Below are 25,685 nucleotides of genomic sequence, written 5' to 3'. Positions count from 1 at the left end.
CCTAGTGCATGTTAATGTTATCTTGGCCGAAACGACAACATCTTCCATCCCCCTACACCCCAGTGCCAAGGTTCTGAGTCCTGAACATTAATTTGCTAATCAAATGAGCCAGGTGCAGCTACGAGTGTAATCCTTTCCCTGCTTTTAGAGTCCAGATTCTGTCATATGATTGGACGTTGCTACAGCGTTACCATGGCAAACACAAGGAGGGTTGGGTGTGGTGGTGGGGATGAAGTCATTAGAGACAAAACATTCAAAGAAAAGATAATGTTTACAATGAGAACCTAATTTAGATATTTATGTTTGTGCAAATAAGTCTGGCTGGTGTTGTGTTATTGTTATGTTTGCAGCACGTACACACACACACACACACACACACACACACACACACACACACACCCCGGCGCAGTTACATTCATCCAGATTCATCCACTCTAGTACAAGAAGCATACTGTAACACAGTTGTATGAGCATCATAAGCTTCCACCTTTATTTGGTTGGTTCAGCTTTTTCCATTTTACGCTCTCTTTTAAGACCTCAAACTCCCACATCCAGACACCCCCCCCCCCTGCCAGCGTCTTTGTTCCACATATTATTTTTCACACAGCTTTCCACACAGTCTAATCTCTGCTTGTAAGCACTGTTAGGCTCAGGTGTCTGTGATTTATTTGTTAAAGCTCTTCTGAAGTAGAAATGGAGATTATCATACAGATAAAGGTGCTCAGAATGAATTTAGATGCCAGTAGAGCAGGTTGTTGAAAGGCCATTGTTTTTCTTTGTTCTAAAGCAAATTTGAGCACACATCTATATTTTGGCACACCTCAGTATAAATAGATTTGATTCCGTTCAATTCAATAGATTCAATTATTACATGCATGCTATGTTTTCAATGTCCTCAGTCCGACCATTTTTGAGATTTTATCATTGTTGTAGGACAGGAATACTGTAAGAATGCGTTTATCCTGACTTGCACTGACATGTCTGCACCCCCAATCCCCACCCCCAAAAGTATGTGAAGAATGAATATAGGAAGGGCATCATGGTTTGCTTAACACTTTTTCTTTTTTTATTTGAGAGCATGTATTCAATTACATTATGCCTCTTGTACAAAAGACTTACCAGGTGTTCATCTTGTATTGTAAAATAAGAACTGATTGGTATTGTATTGTACACTTTGTATACCAGTTTTAGACTGAGGTGTCTGGGTTCAAAAGGTATGCAGAATCAATGGCTGCACTGTTGATGTTAATGTAGTAATGGCTGTGTTAACATTGATTGCACTCCCCGTAGCACGTTCGCACCTTCTTAGCACAAATGTTTCTGCATGAGTCACAGAGAATGATTTTCCCCCTAACTGCACCCGAATGACCTGACCTCTAGACACTTTTGCTTGAACATTAGTGAATGACACATTAATTAGAACACATCACATTCAATAGCCAATTCCACATGTTTTTTAAATGTTGTTTTTAAAAAAATTTTTTTTAATAAAATAGGGACCCATTGGTAATATTTATAAATCTCTATGGGTTGTGCAACCTTTGAATGTGTTAAAAGCATCATATAGAAGAAAGTGGCCAAATTAGGTAATTCACAGAGCACAAAGCTAAAAATCACAAAATCTCAATAAAGCAATACTTTGTTCCTTTTTAGTTTATGATCATTAGCATTAGTTACTTGAGTAATTATGTAAATTGCCGTTGCACGTTTCAAGAACTTTTGAGAATGCCCTGTATTGTCCATATATGTATATTCAGTTCCAGTTGTCTTATTGGGTTATGCATAAGTTCTCTGTTGAAGTGACACATATATTAGATGTGGGATCATATCATTATATTTGTCTAGTATTATATTTGTAATCTAAACTATATTTTATTAACAGCTTCAGCTTAAAAGTTTGTAAATGAACTGATGATGAATTATTGGTTGCACTGATGTAGCTACACTCTTCTCACCAATCTTTTTAATCACTTTAAGCTTTCATCGCTTCTTTTATACTGCTTCTATTTCATTGGTAGCACCTGTGCATAACCCTGGGGGCAAATCTGTTGAGAATCTGTTGACCTGGGTCAAAAATGATTCTCTGAAGAAGCAACATTTTACCTGTAATCAAACAGCATTAAGTTTTAAACTCTTTACCACAAACATGTAAAGGCATGGTGTGTGGGAATATAATTTATAGTCTATAACCATAATTTATATATCCACATCTTATATCAGTAATTTGGGCTTTATATGATGTTCTTTAACATATGCAAAACTTATAACTTTGTTGTGAAGAATTTCAAAGAGTCTATAAACATTCTTGATCCAGGTTTTGTAAAAGACAAACTCAACACAATGGTTCTTTAAATATACTTGGCACAAAAAGAAACGTCCTCTCACATTCAACTGCTTTTATTTCCAGCAAATTTCTTAACATGTGTAAAGATTTGTATCTACATAAAAACATTCAACTGAGACATAAACTGAACGAGTTTCACAGACATTTGACTAACAGAAAGGGAGTAATGAGTCCCTGAACAAAGGAGGGGGTCGATATCAAAAGTAACAGTCGGGTATGTGGTGGCCATCAGCTGCTTTAAGTACTGCAGTGCATCTCGTCATCATGGACTGCACCAGATTTGTCAGTTCTTGCTGTGAGATGTTACTCCACTCTTCCATCAAGACATTTACAAGTTCTCCATCACGTCTGGTTAAATTTAACTTTCCACTGCGAGGACGATCCGCTGTCCTTCCTGTCTCCCTGTAGCACTGTCTTACATTACAGACATTGCAGTTTATTGCTCTGGACACATCTGCAGTCCTCATGCCTCCCTGCAGCAGGCCTATGGCATGTTCATGCAGGTGAGCAGGAACCCTAGACATCTTTCTTCTGGTGTTTTTCAGAGTCAGTAGAAAGGTCTCTTTAGTGTCCTAAGTTATTGTAACTGTGACCTTAATTGCCTGTAAACTGTTCGTGCCTTAAGGACTGTTCCACAGGTGAGCGTGCAATAATTGTTTATGGTTCATTGAACAAGCATGAAAAACACTGTTTAAACCCTTTCCAATAAAGATCTGTAAAGCTTATTTGGATTTTACAAAATTATCTTTAAAATACTAAAAACTGGACGTTTCTTTTTTTGCTGAGTTTATATATCACTCTGGTCCCAAATCATATCTAAAGTTGATATCTTTACTTTTGCACCTAAAGCCTGAGAACCTGCTTTTAGCCAGCAAACTTAAGGGAGCTGCAGTGAAACTGGCTGACTTTGGCTTGGCCATTGAGGTGCAGGGAGACCAGCAAGCATGGTTTGGTGCGTATCTATCTCAACACACAGTTATTGTGTTCATTTAAATTCAAATTACTTCTAGCTGAATTCACAAATATAACCGTGTCATATATATATACAAACATGTGGCAGCAGGGCAATGCAAAAATCATGCAGATACAGGTCAACAGCTTCAGTTAATGTTCACATCAAACATTAGAATGGGGAAAATGTGATCTCAGGGACTAGATTGAGTATTTCAGAACTCTCTTTGGATTTTCAAATACAGTAGTCTATAGAGATGAACAGTTTGAGATTGGAAAGTTGTAAAACTGTTGTCTGGTCTTTTTCCAGTCTTCAGCTGACCAGTTTGGGTGAGCCTGTGCCCACTGTAGCCTCAGATTCCTGACGGGAGTGGAACTCAATGTGGTTTTCTGTTGTTGTAGTCCATCCAACTCAAAGTTTGATGTGTTGTGCATTTTGAGATGCTTTTCTGCTCACCACAGTTGTAAATAGTAAAAAGTACTGGTCATTCTCCTCTGACCTCTCTCATCAACAAGTTGTTTCCAGCTGCAGAACTACTGCTGGCTGGATGTTTTTTAACACTATTATGTGGAAACTCTAGAGACTGCTGTGCATGAAATTTGTGAAATACTCAATCCAACATGTTTGATATCTACATAAAGGCTACAGTCAGAATCTCTGAGATCACATTTTTCCCGATTCCAGTGTTTGATGTGAACATTAACTGAAGTATGCTCATGATTTTATGCATTGCTCTGTTGCCACATGTAGTGATTGGATGAGCAAGAATGAGTAGTTGTACAGGTTTTCCTAATAAAGTGCTAATTATGTACATTTCAGTAGCAAATATATACAAGCCTTCTCATTTGTGCTAATTTCTTGATTTAAATCTATGAATGCAACTTTAGAAATAAGGAAATAAGCTAACCTCTATATGGCTTAATGGATTCTTAAGCTTAAATGCAGAAACATTTACATTCTTCTGTGATATTTTGAGAGAGGAGAGGAATTAAGTATTTGAAAAAGTTTGATATCTAAGCTGAATATGTGCATGATCTTTTTTATATGGAATTGGGTAATAGTTCATATGCAGTTGCCTGTAAACATACAGTATATGCTAATATTATAATGATCAAACTGTTCTTTGGTGCATGTATGCTTATCAAATAAGTGTATTTCCTACATTTTCAGCCCAGGTTACTAGTGTTCAGTCACAAGCTAGCATTTTGTCTCATGCTCTAGTGTTTGTTACAGTATCAACTACACAACATGGTGGTAGACGCTTAGTTAACAATTATATTAATTATTTAATATAATATAAATATTATGCTCACACCCTGAGCATAGAAGAAAAGGGCTTTTGATGGAAAATCCCAAGTAATTATACATTTCAATAGACTAACATAGTGCACGTTCAGCCCCTGGTGTCACAAAGCAGCCACCTCTTTAATATACAATGAGCCAGCTAATACTCAAAAGGACCAGGCTAAGCCAAAAGGAAGAAGCATTCATTTTGGTGCTGCACAGTGTTTATTCTGTTCACCTTTAATTCTTTTGTAATATGGCGGTCTTATTTATGCATACTTGTTTTCTAATGAATGAAGGGACATTCTTTTAGAATTTGTTAAAAATAATTATTTTGTATTAGACTTCAAAAAAAAAACCATCATATGTATATGTGTTGCTCTCCATGTGACACTTAAAGGATTCATATTTAATAGAACATTTTAATGGTTGACTGTTAAGTCAGCATGATGTCACAATTCTGACTTTTTGTTTTGTCTCAAAGGATTTGCTGGCACTCCTGGTTACTTGTCTCCTGAGGTGTTAAGGAAGGAACCCTATGGGAAGCCAGTTGATATGTGGGCTTGTGGTATGTGTTTCATCTGGTGTACTTTTATATAGATATAAAAATACAGTAATTTTTTCCCCTCTCCACCTTGTTTGTGCATGATGACATTGTGTATGATTTAACTTTTGCCTGCCTACAATTTAAATGTCTCTTGATATTTGACTATATAACCAAAAGGTAACAGTGCCCTCTACTAATATTGGCACCCTTGGTAATTATGAGCAAATAAGGCTGTGAAAAATTCTTTGCTGAATATAGGTGTGCAAATAATATTGGCACCCCTATGAATTCATATGAGAAAACAATATTTGAAGTATATTTCCATTGATATTTGACATTTTTAATACACCTGTGTGACTAGGAACAGGAAATTGTTCAACCATGACTTCCTGTTTCACAGGGGTATACACATGAGGTAACACATAGACCAGATTCCCTTAGTCATTCATAACAATGGTTCAGACCAAGGAATATAGCTGTGATGTGTGGCAAAAGGTTGTTGAGCTTCACCAAATGGGAAGTGGCTAAGAGAAAATAGTACAAGGATTGAAAATGCCCATTTCCACCATCAGGGCAATAATTAAGAAGTCCCAGTCAACTGGAAATGTTATGACTCAACCTGGAAGAGTGCGTGTCTATATTGTCTCAATGCTCTGTGAAGAGGATGGTTCGAGTTACCAAAAAAATCTCCAAGTATCACAGCTGGAGAAGTTAGTTGCATCTCAGGGTCAGAAAGTCTCCAAAACTACAATCTGAAGTCATCTACATCACCACAAGTTGTTTGGAAGGGTTTCAAGAAAAAAGTCTCTACTCTCATCCAAAAACAAACTCAAGTGTCTTCAGTTTGCCCGACACTACTGGAACTTCAAATGGAATCGGGTTCTATGGTCAGATGAAACCAAAACAGAGCTTTTTGACAATAAACACTAGAGGTGGTTTTGGCGCACACAGAGAGGTAGCCATAAGGAAAAGTACCTCATGTCCATGGTTAAATATGGTGGTGGCTCTTTAATTTTTTTCTGGCTCTTTTTCTGCCAGAGGATCTGGACATTTTTTTAGGATACATGGCATCATGGACTCCATCAAATATCAACAGATATTAAATGAAAACCTGACTGCTCTGCCATCTTAAAATGGGCTGTGATGAGATCTTCCAGCAGGACAGTGATCCAAAACATACATCAAAATCAACACAAAAATGGTTTACTGACCACAAAATCAAGGTCCTGCCATGGCCATCCCAGTCCCCTAACTTGAAACCCATAGAAAACCTGTGGAGTGAACGGAAGAAGAGAGTCCACCAGTGTGGACCTCAAAATTTGAAGGATCTGGAGAGATTCTGTATAGCGGAATGGTCCAGATCACTTGCCATATATTATCCAACCTCATCAGGCATTGTAGGAGAAGTCTAAGAGCAAAGGGAAGTAGCACAAATAATTGTTGCAGACATGTATTTAACAAAGATATTTTTTTTGATAAACATTTTTGTTTGCAATTGTTTGATATCCATGAGAGCAGAGTATGTGAATTTTGAACAAAAGATCAAAAGGTTTAATAAAGAAAATTTTTCACTGCCTCCTTTGCTCATATTTACCAAGTGTACCAGTATTAGTGGCGAGCACTGTACATTAGGAATCCAAATAGATATTGGATATGCCTTATCTTTTTCCACCAGATGTATAAAGAAATGGAACAAATGTATTTGGCCAGTGCTGTTAGGAAACTTTTAAAACTTCATAAATGGCATGTTTTGTTTTTCACAACAGACCTTTCATTCTAACATTCACTGCGTTTACATGGACAACAATACTCCACTCTTAACCCGATTAAGACCATACTCTAATTAAGAAACTACCATGTAAACAGCAATTTTTAATTACCTTAATCTAATTAAGGTCATACTTGAAGTAAGCAATAATTGAATTAAGACAGGTGGAGTACTTCTATTTTAGTCGCATTATGGACGTGTATTACAGACATGTAAACACCTTAATTACATTATGAACGTCGTGTGAGAGTTTTCACCGCATTTTGCGACAGGACACGATCACACATGGCAGTTTTACGGCGAACAAGAGAGTTTGGCTGCGTCCCAAACCGCATACTTGCCTACTATAGGCCTGTAGTGGGGAAAAATACATGTATCTCCTCCACTATATAGACGGTAAGTACGCGATTTGGGACACAGCCCACGGCTTCAAGCAGTTGTCTGTTAGCACGTATAGCATGACAAATAATGAACTGCACTTAAAGTGTTCCTAAAAAAATTTAATAAAAACACCCAAAACTGTATACGGTATCATAACGAAGATGAACTCTATGTTGATGCGTGAATTTCTGGAGGGACGTCGGACGGCGTGGCGCGGTGACGTAATGACACGGGCTGTTAATCTAATTATGTTCTAAAACATGTAAAACGGGAACATGACAGGAGTATTCTAAAAGAGACTCATGTAAACACCTTAATCACATTATCTTACTCTGAGTAAGGTCAATAATGAGATTACTGCTGTCCATGTAAACGTAGTAAGTGTCTATTATAGTTACTTCATTTAAAGATGAACACTTGTGACTGTGCTGTTTTAGCTCATTTGATGGTTTCTACTTCTACTGATGCAATGGTGTATAGCTTAACATCAGATGTTTCAAAGTCAGTGACTGCATACCTACAAACTTGTATCAGGGGTCCTCAATCTTATCTGCAAAGGACTGGCCTAAATGAAGGCTTTCATTCCAACCAAGCAGGAGTCCCACCTGATTCCATTTATTTAATTAGTTGACCTTAGTCTTCAAATGACTCTTTGGTGTGTCTCCTGTTTGGCTAGTATGAAAGCCTTTAGGGATAAGATTAAAGACTCCTGACTTATACAGTTCCCTCCAGAGTTGTCGGAATTATATAAATGCGTTAAAACGAATATATTTAAAAAGAAAAGCATGTGCAAGAAGGGAAATTTGAGGTCAAACATACAGGGACAGTTCATGTTCAAAATTCATGTTGCAGTCAATCTTTACAAGATCCCCAGGTATCACCAATCAAAGCATCCCAAACATGGTGCTTTTACTTGTCTGCAGTCACCAAACATACTAATGGTGTGCTTGACCAAAAAGTTTAATTTTGGTCTCAACTAACCAGCATAAAGCCACAAAAACTGCCACAGCCTAGAAACGTAGGCATGTGTTATCAGTCAGCATACAATGTCTGCGTTTAGGACCAGAGTTTAATTATGTCACACTGTGGCCAAACTCGAAATTCCTTCCACAGATATTGATATAGCAGAGCAGTATATCTATAAAATGATTGACTTATCTGCACCAAGAACAGTATCACCACAAGAGTGATTTTTCATCCTCTACAGCTTAAAGAAAACTTTGAATGATCCTCAGTCTCATTCTCAAAGAATTGTATTTGTAACATTTATGTTACAAACCCTTTGATACGTGACCTCTGCTAGCTCTGAAGGAATCCGTCCAGGTGATCCGGAACAAAAAGACATACAATGGAAGGATGAGTGTGGCATAGCAGAAGCCTTTTATTGGCTGCACATGTGTGAACAAGAGGTTTGCTGTAGATGTTCCTCAGCAAGGAAATGAGTGAATTTCACTAGTTACAAAGGAAATCTCCCTGGTAGTCCTCCACTCAGTTGTATTTTAATCATTGTGTAAAATGTTTATTTTATACAATCAGTTTTGCTCATTTTTTTGTTTTATAAAGGATACTGTGTGATGGATGGTACTGAGGTATATCATCACTGAGATCATCATGATAATAGTCATATAATTATATTTAGTTTTCCATGTTGCCAACAGGTGTGATTCTCTACATCTTGCTGGTGGGCTACCCTCCATTCTGGGATGAGGATCAACATAGACTTTATCAGCAGATCAAGGCTGGTGCCTACGATGTGAGTTTTTACACACACACACTCACGCACACACATGCACACGCCACCTAAAAATATATATTCTTCAACCTCTAAACATTCGATAGGTTATGTTGCAGAGAGGGTGAAAGAGATGTGACTGGGATAGAGCACTATTTTGTCTGGCTTGGCTTTGCCTTAGAGAAGCTGTATAAACTCTATTTAAAGCTTTTCCCAAACCTCATCACCTTTCGGTTCCTGTGCAAGGTTCCTCTTTTTATGCTGCAACTAGAGCTTTTGCTTTCATAATTTCATGAAGTGCTTTTAGTGGCTGCTGCTGAAGTTCTTCCATACATTATCTGCTGCTCTGAAGACTCCAGGTGGTATTATATGGGCAGTTTCTGAATGGTGGAGACAGTAGTAAGTCTAGTATGCTATACTTTGGCACTCTGATAATGTCCTGGAATCTCTACATGTGCATCGACTGTTATGTACACAGACATTGACCTAATACTATTTTCATATTGTCTAAATTTGTAGGCAATTGTCTAAATTAGACATTTCACATGTCTAAATTTGTCTCACATGGATAGATTGATTGAGGCTCATTTGAAACCGGAAAAAGACTTTTTTTTTTTTTTTTTTTTTAATGTAGAAATGCTAAACACTTCAAGATGAGAAAACAGACCAGTAGAAACAAATAAGTGCTGTCACAACCAGGGTCGCTTTATACTGCTGTTCAGTCACTTGCTGTAAGCTATGCATATGCTAATCATTACCAAGCATATACAGTATACACACAGTCTTAGACCTGCAACTGACGCATTTATGTTAACTGCTACTATTTTCTAGCCAGTGGCCCAATAATAGGGACTTTAAGCAACAGCTGCGAATGGAACGGCAACATCATTCTGACGTTGTATTGTGCATGTGCGACTTTAACTGTTACTTCAAGACGTTCTGCTGTAACCGTCTACTACGGTAGAATAATTGATTTGCCGTAGTCGTTACAACGTGACAGATATGATTGTACCATTAGTCTTTTATTTAATCTGTGTTGATGTGTTAAACTTAAGCTACTTTAAATTTTCTGACACAAAATTCATTTAGGCATTCGTCTTCCTTCATGTAATCAAGATTAAAAGCCAAGTACTGTATTGTTTACACGGTAAATCTAGGTTTTTAGACTTATGGGCATCATGCATGAGTAAAAACTCTTCTTATGACAATAGATTATTATTTAATGCCAGTAGATTATTATTTAATGCCAAAAGCAATCGTTCTCTTGCTTTTTTAAATGATTTTTTTTTTTTGTATTTCAGTAAATGACTGAATGTCGCATTGCGACGTCTTGTTTACAGTTGCTTATTGATTTTTACGTTCTCAGCTATGGCAGTGTAACAGCTTACTTCCGGTCGCTGTAGCCGTTCCATTCGCAGCTGCTGCTTAAAGTCCCTATTAGCTCTTACACTTCTGCCCTCCATATGTTCACACACGTCTTGGATGGACTGCATATTTGAATCAGTTTGATTTATTGATAAGATGAATATATATACTTTTCCATCTGTAGTCCATCTAGACTGCATAATTCATTGTGTGTGTGTGTGTGTGTGTGTGTGTGTGTGTGTGTGTGTGTGTGTGTGATGCACAGTTTCCTTCTCCTGAGTGGGACACAGTGACCCCAGAGGCCAAAGATCTGATCAATAAGATGCTGACAATCAACCCTGCCAAACGCATTACTGCTGCAGAGGCCCTCAAACACCCATGGATCTGTGTATGTACTGTCTTTCTCTGTCACACAGACGTACGCAAAAGCCGTCTTTTTATAAACAAGCTGAAATTCAATCTTTAGAACTAATCTGCTGGCTTACCCTTTCAGCCCGATTTATTATTTCTCCTAATTCTCTCCTCTTCCCACACCTTGTTCTGATGTATTGTAATGTTGTGTTAGCTGTCCTGTTATACAGCCTTTGTGTCTTTTCATTACCTTTAAAGTGCACTGGTATTTTCTTTACTGACGTACACATAATTCTGCATTGTACTGTTATCTATTATTACAGCTGCCTACATGCACAATGTATAAACATATCTAGCAATGTACTTTCTATATATAGAAATGTTTTTAACTAATTCCTCTGTTTCTATAGCAACGCTCTACAGTGGCCTCTATGATGCACAGACAGGAGACTGTGGAATGCCTGAAGAAGTTTAACGCCAGGAGAAAGCTAAAGGTCACACACACACACACTCACACACATAAATACATACATACATGCGCACACACACACATACATGTACACACACAGACGCGCACATATACACACACATACATACATATGCACACATACTTATACACAGAGTGGGCCTTAATATTCAGTCTTAAGTTGTTAAGTTTGTTGTGTTAAGTGCATTTTTGGTGCAGCTGTACGAAATACTAGGAAATAAATTAATCATCAAAAATAGTTGGACTCTCACCTCCTAGGACTTAATCATTGCCTCCTGGTCTAATGTTTCACACAGTCATGACCTAAACCAGTTTAAAGTCTCTCACACTCCTCAGCTCTCTGTTCACTCTTACAGGGAGCAATCCTGACCACGATGCTTGCCACAAAGACCTTCTCAAGTAAGACTTGATCCCGTTTTTAAATGCTTTTTGAGTTTGTCAGATATTGCTGTTCTTCTGTCAGTAGAGTAGATGCAACAGGTTCCTCCAGTATGATTTAGAGACAAGATATCCGTAAGAAGTCTGTTAAAAGTTTCTCTGTGGGAAATCATCACGTTAAAATAACGAATATGTCGGTGCTCACATGTGTCTCCCTTAAACTACATAGAAAAAGGTTAACTCTAGCACTTGAATGGTTTAAGGTTTTTTGTTGTTGTTGTTTTTCAAACAGTTGTTTCTTAAAAGGTTTAATAAAATCCCCTTTAGAAAGTTAGAACTATCAACCAGTTAAAGAGCCCTTGAGCAACCTTTTTTTAAGAGTGTATCATTACCTTGTCTAACCATTGTGGGAAGAATCATTACTGTTAGCTTGGCACATACTTAATGTTGTAAACAGCTGTGCAAGCAGAAGTTAGCATTATTGTAGTAGCAGTGATCTGGTAAACTAAACATAGTCATGTGAAAAAATAAGTACACCTCATGGAAATTGTTGGCTTTTTTGACATTCTTTGTAAAAAAAAAATTGATTCTATGATTGGCTGGTGTTCTGTAGCTTTGATTGGACAGGGGAGAGTATACCATCACTCCCAAACAGATGGCACGACCAGTTGATTCCCGGCCATGGAAGGCTGTGGCATCATCTGGATTAAAACTCTTTGATAGGGCAAATATTTTTTATTAGTTTTTAAAACTAATAAAACCATTACGCTAAAGCCATTTTTGGAAAATAGAATACGTTAATCTTTGTCCATTATGACGCTTAGCAACCAAAGCTTGCTCTTAAAAGACTGAGTTGTCTGGAGGAAGAATTGTTTACAGCGAATATTATTAACAATGATTTATTTATTTAACCCTGGATTTTATCTTCTTTTTTTGCCGCTGTTTTATAAAAGCCACTTCGTGTCAGACCTAGGAATGATCTTGGCTGTGATCAAATCAGTGTAACGCATGCCCTCAAGTAACTTATCGCTTTAATAATTTGCTGTGCTGTTAGTGTGCTAATGCAGATGTATTTCTGACACCTCTGGCATTGCTCTCTATAGCTAACAAAACAAATTTTTACTTGTCTCTAAATCATCTATATTTCTACATGATTTTATTTTATCTGCGCGCACTGCTTTGTGTGTCCCTGCTGAAAAAAACAAACCATTGCAGAAGTTCTAATGGTTTCCACTACAAATACAATTACAAACCATCAGTTGTTTACCATTAAAACCCATTACCAAATGGTTTCCATTTCGTAGTACGAAGTATTCAGGATGGAGGTCCATAATGGTATCCACTAGACATAACGTACCACCATTAGAAGGCAGCAGATTAGCAGTAGAGACCCACAGGGGCCATTACATTACTTTTCCATTAAAACCAATAAAATTTTCATTATAACCATTAAAACCATTACAAATTCTATGAGGGGTTTCTATTATATTTGTAGGTTTTTTTCCTGTGTGTGTGTGTGGGCACAACATGAAACTCAGATTTCCACAGATAATTACACAGTAGTTTGAATAACTATATTTGCATTAAGTGAATTACATTGTCAATCAAAAGCTATTTCTCCCTTTATATAAGTGCTTTTGTCTCACTGTCACCACCTCCACTTAGACACGCTTCAGAGTGTGAGAGAGCACTCCTAGTTGGCCACCTGCTAACCTGTGTCTGTGTGTGTGTCTGTGTGTGTGTCTGTGTGTGTGTCTGTGTGTGTCTGTGTGTGTCTGTGTGTGTCTGTGTGTGTCTGTGTGTGTCTGTGTGTGTGTGTGTGTGTGTGTGTGTGTGTTGGGGTCACTGAAATGAGAGGGTTGGGCATGTTAAAAATCTCTTACTTTTCTACTTATATGACTCTTTTTTCTCTCTCTCTTATTTAGAAGGGAATCCATACAAGAAGCCTGATAGTGTTAAGGTAGGTTGAGTGCTCTTTCTGCTAGTCATAAAAAATTGTATAAAGATGTGAACTAATAGATGGTGTTGAACCTCAAGTCTTCAGTTTATTCCTAGCTTGGTTACAGAAAGCTACTTTCCTTTCTTTTCTTGCATTGCATTGCACCACATTGCATCTGTCACACTGACAGACATGCAACTGATCTCTGTTCATGTAACCCCCTCAACCCTACACTTCCTCTCTTTCATCCCCTAACGTTTGTCCTTCTTTGTAAGTAAGTAAAGCTTTATTTATATAGCACATTTTAGAACAATGTTCGCAAAGTGCTTTACAGAAGACATACAGTAGATAGAGGAAAATAGAATCAGTAGTAAGAAATAAAGTAAAAGAAATGAAAGGCTACTCAAATAAAATGGAATAAATAAAAGAATACAAATAAAATAAAGTATGGAAAATTAACTGGTTTGAGGAAATGCACGTAGGTTGTCAGGGAGAGAATTTTCGGTACAACCAGCAGCAGTTGGATGACCTAAGTCAGTGGTTCTCAACACGGGGGCGGGGGGCGCAGGCCCCCTGAGCAGGATTGGAAGGGGGGTGCAAATTGTTTAAGAAAAAAAAACACAGACAGGGCAGCTTTTGTGTACTTGGTGTATTTTATTGCTTTTCAAATAGAATGTGCATAAATGAAAAACCCCGCGTTCCCTCTCCCTCTGTATTTTCTTTTTGCTGGGGAGAGGCGGAGCTTAGCCTTTTATCTAGCTGTCAGTGCAGACCAATGTTGTCAACTTAGCGACTTTTCAGACCCCTTTAGCGACTCTTGGACAAACCTTAGCGTTTTTCCAAATAACACCAGTACTGTCCTGAAAGCGAGGTCTTGCTTTCCCGCTGCACTCACACCCCTCTCTGCGTCTGCTCTGTTCAGTGAGAGGCTGAGAGCCGGAGATTTAACAATGTCATGGATAACGAGACGCACCCTTCCTCCCAATTTACATCATTCATATGCGAATGTTTTTAGAACACAAGACGAATGGAATGCAACATGTTTTACATGTAAAATAGTCCACATTATTGCAGCCTCGTTCTCTTGTTCAAAGTAGTTATAGTACTCAGAAACATTTTATATCATTCATGTTCCATACCTGTCCGTTATATAGTTTTATAAAAGTCATAAAAGTTTTTTTTTTTGTTTTTTTATTATAAAAGTTATAGATAGATTTTATATAGAATAGATCATCATTATACCTGGTTTCCTCCAATATGGGAGTGGGGTCACATGATAGGGGAGGCTCGAGGGGGCTTTAGTTACAAAAGGTTGAGAACTTCTGACCTAGGTGATCTAGCAGGGACTATATTTAGTGATCAGTTTGCAAAGGTAATATGAGCTCTATACCAGTGTACTATTTGAACTTCATTCATGGTGGGAACTTGCCTTCTAACTCCATGTGTAGTGTCATGATGAGTAGCAGAAGGTTGTACATCTGCTGTGTGAAAAATCCAGGCCTGTGCCGTTCAGTGAGAGTAGTTTATGATGAGTGTGGAGGATCTTGTTCTTCTTCTAGATTTATGTTTTAATTGGATAATGAAAGCATTTTAGACCAGGTATTCCAGTGTGATGCAAGACTGATTTCTTCATTTTCATGTACAATATGACGGATGGGACATTTGTCGTTTATTTTTGTGTACTTGTAAAGAGGGAAAAGATCTGATGACTGTGTATACAAAAATCATTTCCTTATTACCGAATGAGCATGTTTTGTTTTTGTTTCTCAACTTTGTAATGCAGAAAAGGAAGTCTAATTTTGCAGTTTGCAGTGGTGAGAATTTTGAGGTGAACGTGTAAGGCCCTGTACTTCCTATTAGCTCTTATATAGCTTTTAAAAATAATTTGTAGTATAATTTCCTCCAATAGAAAAGTTTACACAGAAGTAGATTAATATAAGAAATTTCTCTTCAGCTTCATTGCTATAGAAGGTGGTTGTATTTGAAATTCCTGTAGAAATAAGTATATTTAGAACAATAAAACAAGTGTGCAATGGGTCTCTTTAGACATATCTGTACCTCACTGAGGTAATAATTTTTTTTCTTCTAATTTTATCTTTCTGTTGATCAGTTTAACTAAGGTGGTGGTCATTCTGAAATAGAGACCAGGCCCTTGCCTAGAACATGTGGCTTATCAGGGCTGAATATAAATTTGCTTTAATTTCACTTCCTGATATGACATTTATGTCTCAAAGGGTTTCATTTATTCTTTTAATAGAAAGTGAAATTACCTGGGCTGAGACTGAAGTGAAGGATTCTGATATCATTTTGATATGGGATACTTTTTTATTCTTTAAGATGGTGTATTTTTATGTTCAGTTCCAGTCTCTGTAAGATGTAACAATGTAGGCAGGTTATTTGCTTCCTTCAGGAAACTACTGAACAGATTACAAGAACATCTCTGGTGTGAATTTCTTTTTTTTTTTTCTTCACCCCTTCACCACCTTCAAAGGCACACTCTTATAGTCAGACATTTTTTTTGACAATAGCCTCGTGTGACACAAAAACCTGTGGTGTAGTTGCCAAGGTATCTTTATGTACTTCAGCTGGCTATAACTTGTGACCAATTGTTACTGTCCATTTGGCGACTCATTCATTTACATCACACTAATAAAGGCATAATTCGCTGGAACAGTTTACAGGTTCTAAGCAACTACTTGTACATACTGCTTATTGATCCACACATTTCACATATTCAGAATGGGTCTCACCATTTCCTGTTTCCTCATTGGACAGCTTTGCGTGTCTTGTTTCTATCCATTCCCCCTTTCAGATCAACAACAAAGGCAACGTAGTCACCAGCCCTAAAGAGGCAGTCCCCTCTCCTGCTCTGGTACTCTCTCTGTGTGACTCAGATCTCATTATGCCTCATGTTTTCTGCCTTTGTTTGAGCATTTCATCCTTTTCTTGTGTAATAATCCGTGATGGTCAGAGTAGTACTAATTATTAAAACAGGAAGGCGCAATTAAAATATGAATTATGTTTGTGTTGGCTTTTTTTAGTGTAATTCACTGTTTTTGGTGTTTAAACGGTATCATTAATAGAGAGCTCACGATTTAAGATGAATTTTGAGGCTCGAATATAAGCACGCCTGGAGGTGGCTTAATGGTTAGCATGTTTGCTTCGCACCTCCGGGGTTGGGAGTGTGAATCCCACCTCCGCCCTGTCTGTGCAGAGTTTGCATGTTCTCGGGGGTTTCCTCCCCCAAATTGTCCGTAGTGTATAAATGTGTGTGTGCGATTGTGCACTATAACGGGTAGGCACCCTGCCTTGTGCCCAGAGTTCCCTGAGATAGTCTTCAGTCGTGTCCCCCGCCCCCCGGGACCCTGTGTAGGATAGGTGGTATGGAAAATGGATTGATGGATATAAGATATAAGTACGATCATAATGGTGTTCCGTGCCACCCTCAAGCTCTCTGTTAATGATGTTGTTTGAACTTCATAAATTTTGTGCCATTGTTTACTCACAAATTATTACACTTGAAGGTGGAACTGCTTTATGTGTGGATTAAATTAAAGTGGGTCATAAGTGCAAAACACTTTAACAAACCTTAAAACACAACAGCAAATCAGAAAACGCAAAAACAAAAACATGTCAACATTAACTGAAACACAAAGGCTAGGTCCTTATTGAACATTACATGCTCGTTGCTGATTGGACATGATGTATGACTATAACAGGGGAAAAGAATTGTACTTTTTCAGTGTGTTATCTAGTTAACCTGTGAAAATTATTTTAATGTAAAGCTACGTATGTTATTATTATGGAGTAATTGTTTCTTCTGGAAAAAAATCTACAGCATATTTAAAGTATCCTTGTATGAACACCCTTTTTAAAAAATAAGCATGAATAGAAACATCAGTAAATACGTTTAGGCTCATATTTCCTCTTATTTTAAACACCCTTGATCTCCGCTTTCCGCTGTTTCTCAGTAGCCAGCAACGAGCAAGTGACATTCAATAAAGACCTCCCCTTTCGATTTTGACTTAATGTTGATCTTTAAGACTTTGCTGTGGCGTTTTCACATTTGTTGTGGTGTTTTTGGTTTTGCTGTTGTTATTGTTGCTGTTGTGGTGTTGTCATGTTTTTTGATTTGCTGGTGGGGTTTTTTGTTTTGTTTTATGGGCTATATTGTGCACTCATGGGCTACCAGCTCTAGCACTAGTAAAAATTGAGCAACAATATGTTAATGCAGTTCATCATTTATTTTCATTAATTTCAGCTATTTTTAGTCATCAATTTGCAAGTTTTACCCCACACACTTATTTTTGATGAAGCAAACCTTCCACTGTACAATACTTATAGTACAGCGTTTTTGGACAGTTGTTCATGTTCACATTTATTTAGTGAGGCTCATTTAGTTTAAAAAAAAAAAAATTCTGTCACTTTGACATTTTTCTCCTTCCTACAATGCTTTTCGCACTCCAGCTAGCACTTCTGGAAATGCACTCACTAAATGCCACAGTCTATCTCAGTGCTACGTCGTGTTACTTAATTCTAGTAAATAGGAAGTATGTCTGAGTTCTTTTTACAGATAAACAGAAGTGCACAGCAACATTTCACACTGTTAGTGTATTCTAGTTGCATGTAATTTTTTAGCAAGCAGGATATATACAGCTTGTGATTATATTGTTTCCTCTAACTTCATAACTAACATGAATACATGCTGTTCTAAGGTTTAGATGTCACTTTGAGATGTTTAAATAATATTCATGTCCTGATCCGTAGTTCCTTTGCTAAGATTATTAGCCCGCCTTAAAGAGTGTTCTTGACTGCTATACAATGTAATAATAATAATAATAATAATAATAATAATAATAATAATAATTCCTTAGATTTATGTATATAGCACTTTTTTAGGCACTTAAAGCACTTTACATTGTAAATGATATATAATCGTAGCAGGGGAAAAGAATTGCATTTTTCAATTCACTTGCAGCGTTAAAGCCACGCAAACATTATACAGTTTTAGAAATTGTATTTGATGACAGGATGACATACTGTAAATCTACTGTAATTTTATGTTCACACTGTATGGTTCGACTACAGTTTCTGACAAGTCAATTTACTAAGCTCAGTCAAATGTCATTTGAGCAGTTAACTGGACATTGTGACTTCTTCACACTGCATGTCAAACAGCTTGTGATCATTGAAATCAGGTTTAAAAAATGACCTTTAAATCGTACAGTGTCCATCTGGCTTAATTTTAGCGTACTCTAGTCATGACCTCTTCCTGCTTTCTTATCATTCTTCTGCTGTAGTCTACTTTTTCTTAAAGACCATCAAGCATACTTGAATTTATTTTTGATATGACTAAAAATGTCCACTTTGGTAACTTTTTGTCTAAACTGGTTGTTAAATGGCTGATAATGTATTTTGGATGATGATTTAATGGGTTTTAATTGTAATGAACCTTTATAATTAAATTAAGTATGTTTAAAGATAGTATGAAAAGACGTTGTCCAAAGTTCAATGCAGAACAAAGCAATGCTTGGTGAGCTTTACACGTTCACATTTTGTGTGTGAGAATGTAATTTCTCAATGTCTCTCTGATCCTCTTGACTCTCTTCCTTTTCTCTCTGCACCTCTTGATCAGGAGCCTCAAACTACTGTTATCCACAATCCTACTGACGGAAGCAAGGTATTATGTATATAAACGGGTTTGCTAGGATCAAGCTTGTTCCATTGTGAATTTTACCTAAAGGGTTCGCTGGTTTAACGACTTTAATGGCTGGCAAGGCGTGTTTCTGTCCTAAATCCATTAGCATCGTCTCATTAGAAGCTGCTGAGCAGAACAGCAGATTCTTCAGAATAGGATTAGATGTCATCTTGCAGAATACTATACATCATTACCCTCTAATGTATAGTGAATGCTGTGCATGCCTGTGTGTTGCTGTCGTGTTTTTATTTATTTATTACGTCTTATGTGGTAGAGGTAATGCTGGAACTTTTCAGCACATTTCCTGCATGTCTGTATGCTTTTTGTACATTTTGTGCATGGGGTGTGTATTTTGTGGCATGCCTCACAGGGAAAGCCTTTTCCAGAAAGTGCGGAAGCTGTTTATAGGGATTGTTAATATGTTCGGGGGGGAAATGCCGATATTAAAACATGTCTCTCCAAGTTTCTTCATGATAAACAGATACACAGCATCAAGGGCACTGAAGTCTGTTCGAACATGATATTTTGAAATGGTCCTTACTATGCCTCTGAACCATCATGTTAATTTACGTTATACGTCATGTTGAGTTCATTATAATGTTCCTTTTCAGGAGTCCTCCGAGAGTGCCAACACCACCATCGAAGATGAGGATGTGAAAGGTATGGTAAATTACACACATTTCACACTTTTAGTTAGCAGTGTGGACTTTCACGTTTTCATTCTGCTCGCTCATGCTTCGGATCACTCCATTTAATAACCATCGCTGACAACCATCTTCCCATTCAGCAGCTTTAGTGGTTTATTTATTCATCAGGTCACCACTGACTTATTTTTGCCTGGGATCATGGCTGACCCTGTTTAGCCAGCTTTTATGCAAAAACTAGTTAGACCGACTGATTAAGTGAAGGTTCCAATTTGAGGAGTGTTACTATTTAAAGTTGTAGTAATTTTAGTGCTCAAGCCGATTTCAGTGTGTAAACTGGTGCTTAAACTGTCTACAAAGCCAGTTGGTTTGGTGGCACAGCTTTCAGTTCATTGTACTGTATGCTTTATTTGAACCTACAGTATGAGTCATGATTAAGTGCAGTGTAAATATAAAAGTTTTACCGATTTGAATTATTCATGCCACTCTAAGACAAAAAAAAAGTTATCCATGTATCTGTATTGTATAATGATACCACCATGCATGAATTGCAGACATACCGAAAGAAGGGGCCTATTAAAGAGACGCAAGGCTTATCATTGCTTATTAACAAGGAAGTGTTCCCTGTTCAGTCCTTATCTCACTCCCTGTCTGATACTTTCTTTTTTCCTTTCGCTGCTCCTGCAGTCATTATGAGACGATGAATTGAAATTAGCCCCAAGCAGCAATTTTCTGTGTGTTTGTGTGTAGGAGTGAATGGTGGTCATAGGGTGTTAATCTCCGTCAGCTCATTAGTGAATTTTCTGTGCAATGTGCTGTCCAACAAAGCAATTGCTGCCTGCTGCTGGTTAAAGCCTGATCCTTTCACAGGAGAGTGGTGGGTTGTCTGTTTTGTTTGGAGAGTTGCTTAAACAGTAATGCACTTAATATAGTATATATAGAATAGTAAATAGTAGAGATTGAGCGACAGTGGATTTTACCGATAACTAAGTTGGGCAGTACCTGCCGATTAACCGATTAAACAACTGATAGTTTTTTTTTAAATTGATGCTGAATGAAAACGCAACACTCAAAGTAAAATATTGCTGAAGTTTATTACAAAAATAAACAGTACTAACTGTACCATGAAGATTGGGAGACTGGGAGAAAATGGGGTAATAAGACTATATGATAAGAGTTTGAACTTGGTGCAGATTCACCAGAGAGTTTTCTCTGGTCATTGCATCCTCTAGTCGTGATTGCAAATGTCCAACAGGGTCCCAGTCCAACGCCATGCTAATACATGTGTACATAAACGGTTAACCCAAGTGAAGTCCCCAAATTAGTGTGCATTCAATACGTTTACATTGCATTTACAATGCAAAAACGAACCATAATCCTTGACGCATGAAAACCTGTGTTAAAACTATACATTTCCCTTTGTAATCCAAAAGCACTGGAGACGTTCTAAAAGATTTGGGAAGTCAGTTTAGATGCCAAAACGTTGGAAAAATCCCTTTAGCTACATACAGATTCTAAACGATAAAAGCTGTGACTGAAATGGTCGTTGTAGGAAGCAAAGTATGCAAAACTTACCATATTCTTTTTTGCATTTTTCCACTGTGCTTTCTAAGTTTCGATGTTTTCAGCAAGTTCCTTGGAAGTAAACTATATTAATGACTATATGATTCATTCCATTCATTCAAATGCTTGTCTTTTCTTTTTCTTTCTCCTTACACTTTTACTGTTGTTTTATCCCTTCACCTTTATTCCATGGACAATTCTACGCAAATATATCCACTCACCTATACACCTTTCTACCACAACCCCATACGTCACCTTCTCATTCCTTATTTGTCTGACAAGTGCACCACCTGCTGGATTCTACTAGAATCTACAAGCTCAGGCGCTCTTACTCCCATTCCCCATCTTCCTGCTCTTCCTCATCTTCCTCTGTCTGGTGCCTCCCTAGCACATGGCCAGGAGCAGAGGAGTGCTGTAGCTGCACACTCAAACTGCTCCTGGTTGGTTATTTGTTAGTCTCCCTTTCCGCCTTTCTGGCGTTTCTCAACATGAACTCCATAGAAAGTCGTGGTCAGTGCTTTAACCTCGAGCCCCCTCTCAAACCGCCTCAGCCACTTCACAACCACATCACCATCCAGTGTAAGTGTCACAGGGACGAGTGCACAAGAATTCACACAGCTCAGAGCAGATTAGTTGGAGTAATGATAATTACTAATCATCTTTACGTGAAAAGATTCTTTGTTGGGTTTAAGGTCAATTTAATATTTTACCAAAACACTCATGATCATGTTGAAAGAGCACAAGCATAACATTTGTGTAAATTTTGAGTTATAGATTTGTGTTTTTACACCACCACTTATTAGGTCTCGATGTTTAGTAGCTTCTCTTCTCTTCATGCATTTTGAGCATAACCTGATCAGCAAATGCCGTGATGTTAGATGAGTTGTTGCTTAGGCGAATTTTCTAGCAGTGCTCTCTGCTGGTGGAAGTCAAAATCACAACGCTCACAGTTTAGTACGCTGTGCAGTGTTACACTAATGTGCTCAACAATACGTGAGGTGGGATTCAGATTTTAGAGTAAATGCTTACTGATGTGCTGTTGTCTACATGTATTAGGCTTATCTTTTGTTGAAGCATGTTTATTTAAGATGCTTGTGCATACGATATAAGGAAGCATCTGGAAACCCCTCAGTTTGTATGCCCTCTGTTGGTTCTCCTGTGCACAAATATGCATGGGCATTCATTTGCCTACTTAAACAATAATATTAATATAGTACTGATTAACAGGCATTTTCCTACAAACTCACTCCATTTGAATGCAAAAAACATTATCTGTTGGTTGTTTTTAAATGTGCAAATTTGGTTCATTTAAGTCATGCTCCATGTATGTGCTAAGGGCCTCCATGAGCCTGGAAGTGCAGCAGCCATTTTCAGGTGCTGCCCAATGTTATTGTGAGGTCTCTTTCTCATTAAAATCATTAGGATTTAATGTGTCCAATCTTATATGGAAAGGGCCGGTGTGGGTGCAGGTTTTCATTCCAACCAAGCAGAAGCCACACCCAAGTCTATTGAAAAACTGATTATGCAGGTGGAATCAGGTGTGGCTCCTGCTTTAACGGAATGAAAACTTGCACCCACACCGACCCTTTACGGATAAGACTGATACCCCTGACTTAATGACAAGCAGAATAAATATGAATAGTTGGGCAGATACACACATTGTTTTCTAAGATAACACAGAGTATGGCCACCATGTTGCAAGCTCCTGAATAACTGATTGTTTAGTATTTTCCTTTTCCTTTGCTCCATCACCCTTTTAATGTGCAGTGCTTATAGGAGGGTTTCTTTTCCTAATACACTTTTGCAATCCAAATTCATCATTATTTATATTACTAACACTCAAAGTCTCACTCAGAGTCTAATTAATTAATACCTCGTTTATGTTAATAGCCTTATAATTAACATAGAAGTCATGATTAATATATAGAACATTAATATATTGAGGAGTTAATTATATAAAGTGTGTGCCTGTCTGTTTTGTAGATCCATCAGTAACTCTGTTGTGTATGCAATTACATGATCCAGCCTCACATGCATGGCTATGTCTGTTTTTTTGTTGCTGTTTGTTTGTTTGTTTTAACTCGTGCCTAAAAGCCATTTTGACATTTTCACACCAACATGCCACTTGTTTTCTCTTCAGCACGGAAGCAGGAGATTATAAAAGTGACCGAGCAGCTGATCGAGGCCATCAACAATGGAGATTTTGAAGCTTATACGTGAGTGCATTTTATCTCCGCCGGTCCACTGATACTACAGCTGTCCGTGCATGTAGTTAAACTGTTTCTGTGCCCTGTTTATGTTTAACAGCAAGATCTGTGACCCTGGACTGACCTCTTTTGAACCTGAGGCTTTGGGGAACCTGGTGGAGGGAACAGACTTCCACAGGTTCTACTTTGAAAACTGTAAGCCATCACTGAATAGTTTAAGTTCCAGTGCAAACGTTCACATGTTGTAATGGTTTGTTAAAAACAGTGACAGTATGTCCAACCTAGCTGTTTTAAGTTAAGTAGTATTATGCTTTTTTTCATTACAAATGAAACTATCAGCAATAATGTAGTGAAAAGTTGAATTTCTTAGTATTTGGTAGCATTTCTTAGTATAATTTTATAATATCTTGTACTGCACAAGTTTATGTAAAACCCTGATGATCTGTGTTCGATCAAATGCATCCGAGGGTTATCTGAGATGCTTCAGTGAAAGAATTGAGGAAAGTCTTAGTTAATCTTGAGTTAACTTGCTCAATATCACACATTTGCTTAATTTTAATTTGTGACTCTGAAATAGTGCAGATTCTTCAATATTGATATTGAGCTTATTTACTGTTTTAAATTGTAAAAAATAATAATAATTAAACCCCAGATTTTCAGGGTGGTCGCAGACTTTTGGACTGCACTGTTTACAAGTTTGATATGTTTCAAAATTTTGTCAGAGAGTTTACACACACAGTTACATCACAGTTTGCTATGAGCAATCAGTGGAAATCAGGAAAACAGCCATCACAGGTCGACCTTTCCCAGAGCTGGAGAAGGAGTTAAAAAGATATCACTGTGTCCACCATTGGTGAAAACCATTATTAAGAAATGGAAGAAACACCAATCCAAAGATTTAAAAAACTGTCCCAGAGATTCGCTTGGAAAAGGTGTTTACAGGCCAACAGAATAAAAGTTCACCGTTATATGACATTTCCAACTCTGACTAGGATAAACTAGTGACTAAAGATGAGTGAATGAAAATATCTTTATGAATGTTTTACTATTTGTATCTTGCTTGTGATAATGAAGATTTAACCTGTTTAGCATTTAATGTCTTGTTATTTCAGCATTCTTTTTGTCTTTTTTCTGCTTTCAGCTCTCTCAAAGAGCCACAGGCGTACCGTCCACACCATCTTGTTGAATCCTCACGTGCACCTGCTGGGAGAAGACGCTGCCTGCATAGCTTACATCAGACTCACCCAGTACATCGATGCTAACAGCATGCCTCGCACCATGCAGTCAGAGGAGACTCGGGTGTGGCATCGCCGTGACGGCAAGTGGCAGAATATTCATTTCCACCGCTCAGGCTCACCAACCGTGCCCACCAAGTGAGTGTGGGTGAGATTTTGTAGTTTTGTGTGAGTGTGTGGATGACTATTGTGTGTGTGTATATATGTGTTAGTTTGTGTGGATAGCGTGTGTGTGCATGCATACATGCATGTATGTATGCATATACGTATGCATGTACACCAATAGCCATGACATTAAAACAGGTGGTATTGGTGACAGGTAAAGTGAATAACATCGATTATCTCGTTACAATGGCACCTGTCAAAGGGTGGGATATAGTAGGCAGAAAATGACCAGTCAGTTTTAAAAGTCGATGTGTTAAGCAGGAAAAATGGGCAAGGGTAAGGATCTGAGCAACTTTGAGAAGGCCATATTGTGATGGCTAGACGACAGCGTGTGTGCGTTATTTACCTGGGGAAGAGATGGCACCAGGATGCACTATGGGTAGAAGGAAAGCCGGCAGAGGCAGTGTGAAGCTCTGGGCAATGTTCTGCTGGGAAACCTTGGGTCCCGGCATTCACGTGGATGTTTGACACGTACCACCCACCTAAACATTGTTGCAGACCAAGTACACCCCTTCATGGTAACACCATGACCTCTTTCAGCCGGATAATGCGCCCTGCCACGCTGCAAAAATTGTTCAGGAATGGAACAAAGAGTTCAGGGTGTTGACTTGGCCTCCAAATTCCCCAGATCTCAATCCGATCAAG

The 25,685-nt window shown here is 37.9% G+C and overlaps 1 protein-coding gene across 8 annotated transcripts in view; it reads left to right on the top strand.

Annotated features, from left to right (window-relative positions):
* Nucleotides 1–25,685, top strand: part of camk2d1 (calcium/calmodulin-dependent protein kinase (CaM kinase) II delta 1) — an 87,245-nt gene that overhangs the window by 59,933 nt on the left and 1,627 nt on the right. For 2 of the 8 annotated variants that reach the window (XM_053681265.1, XM_053681264.1), the window contains exons 7-18: nt 3,194–3,296; nt 5,065–5,148; nt 8,935–9,029; nt 10,639–10,761; nt 11,135–11,218; nt 11,568–11,610; nt 13,515–13,549; nt 16,341–16,400; nt 19,838–19,886; nt 23,574–23,649; nt 23,741–23,835; nt 24,782–25,013. In XM_053681265.1, coding sequence (XP_053537240.1) covers nt 3,194–3,296; nt 5,065–5,148; nt 8,935–9,029; nt 10,639–10,761; nt 11,135–11,218; nt 11,568–11,610; nt 13,515–13,549; nt 16,341–16,400; nt 19,838–19,886; nt 23,574–23,649; nt 23,741–23,835; nt 24,782–25,013 — 1,079 coding nt within the window. Of the gene's footprint in view, nt 2,848–3,193; nt 3,297–5,064; nt 5,149–8,934; nt 9,030–10,638; nt 10,762–11,134; nt 11,219–11,567; nt 11,611–13,514; nt 13,550–16,340; nt 16,401–19,163; nt 19,209–19,837; nt 19,887–23,573; nt 23,650–23,740; nt 23,836–24,781; nt 25,020–25,685 lie in introns of all 8 variants that reach the window. The other 6 variants (XM_017471642.3, XM_017471641.3, XM_053681267.1 and 3 more) reach the window with 5 other exon arrangements.

This window comes from Ictalurus punctatus, chromosome 7, assembly GCF_001660625.3.
Source record: "Ictalurus punctatus breed USDA103 chromosome 7, Coco_2.0, whole genome shotgun sequence".
NCBI lineage: Eukaryota > Metazoa > Chordata > Actinopteri > Siluriformes > Ictaluridae > Ictalurus > Ictalurus punctatus.
This window is presented reverse-complemented; position numbering and strand designations above follow the sequence as displayed.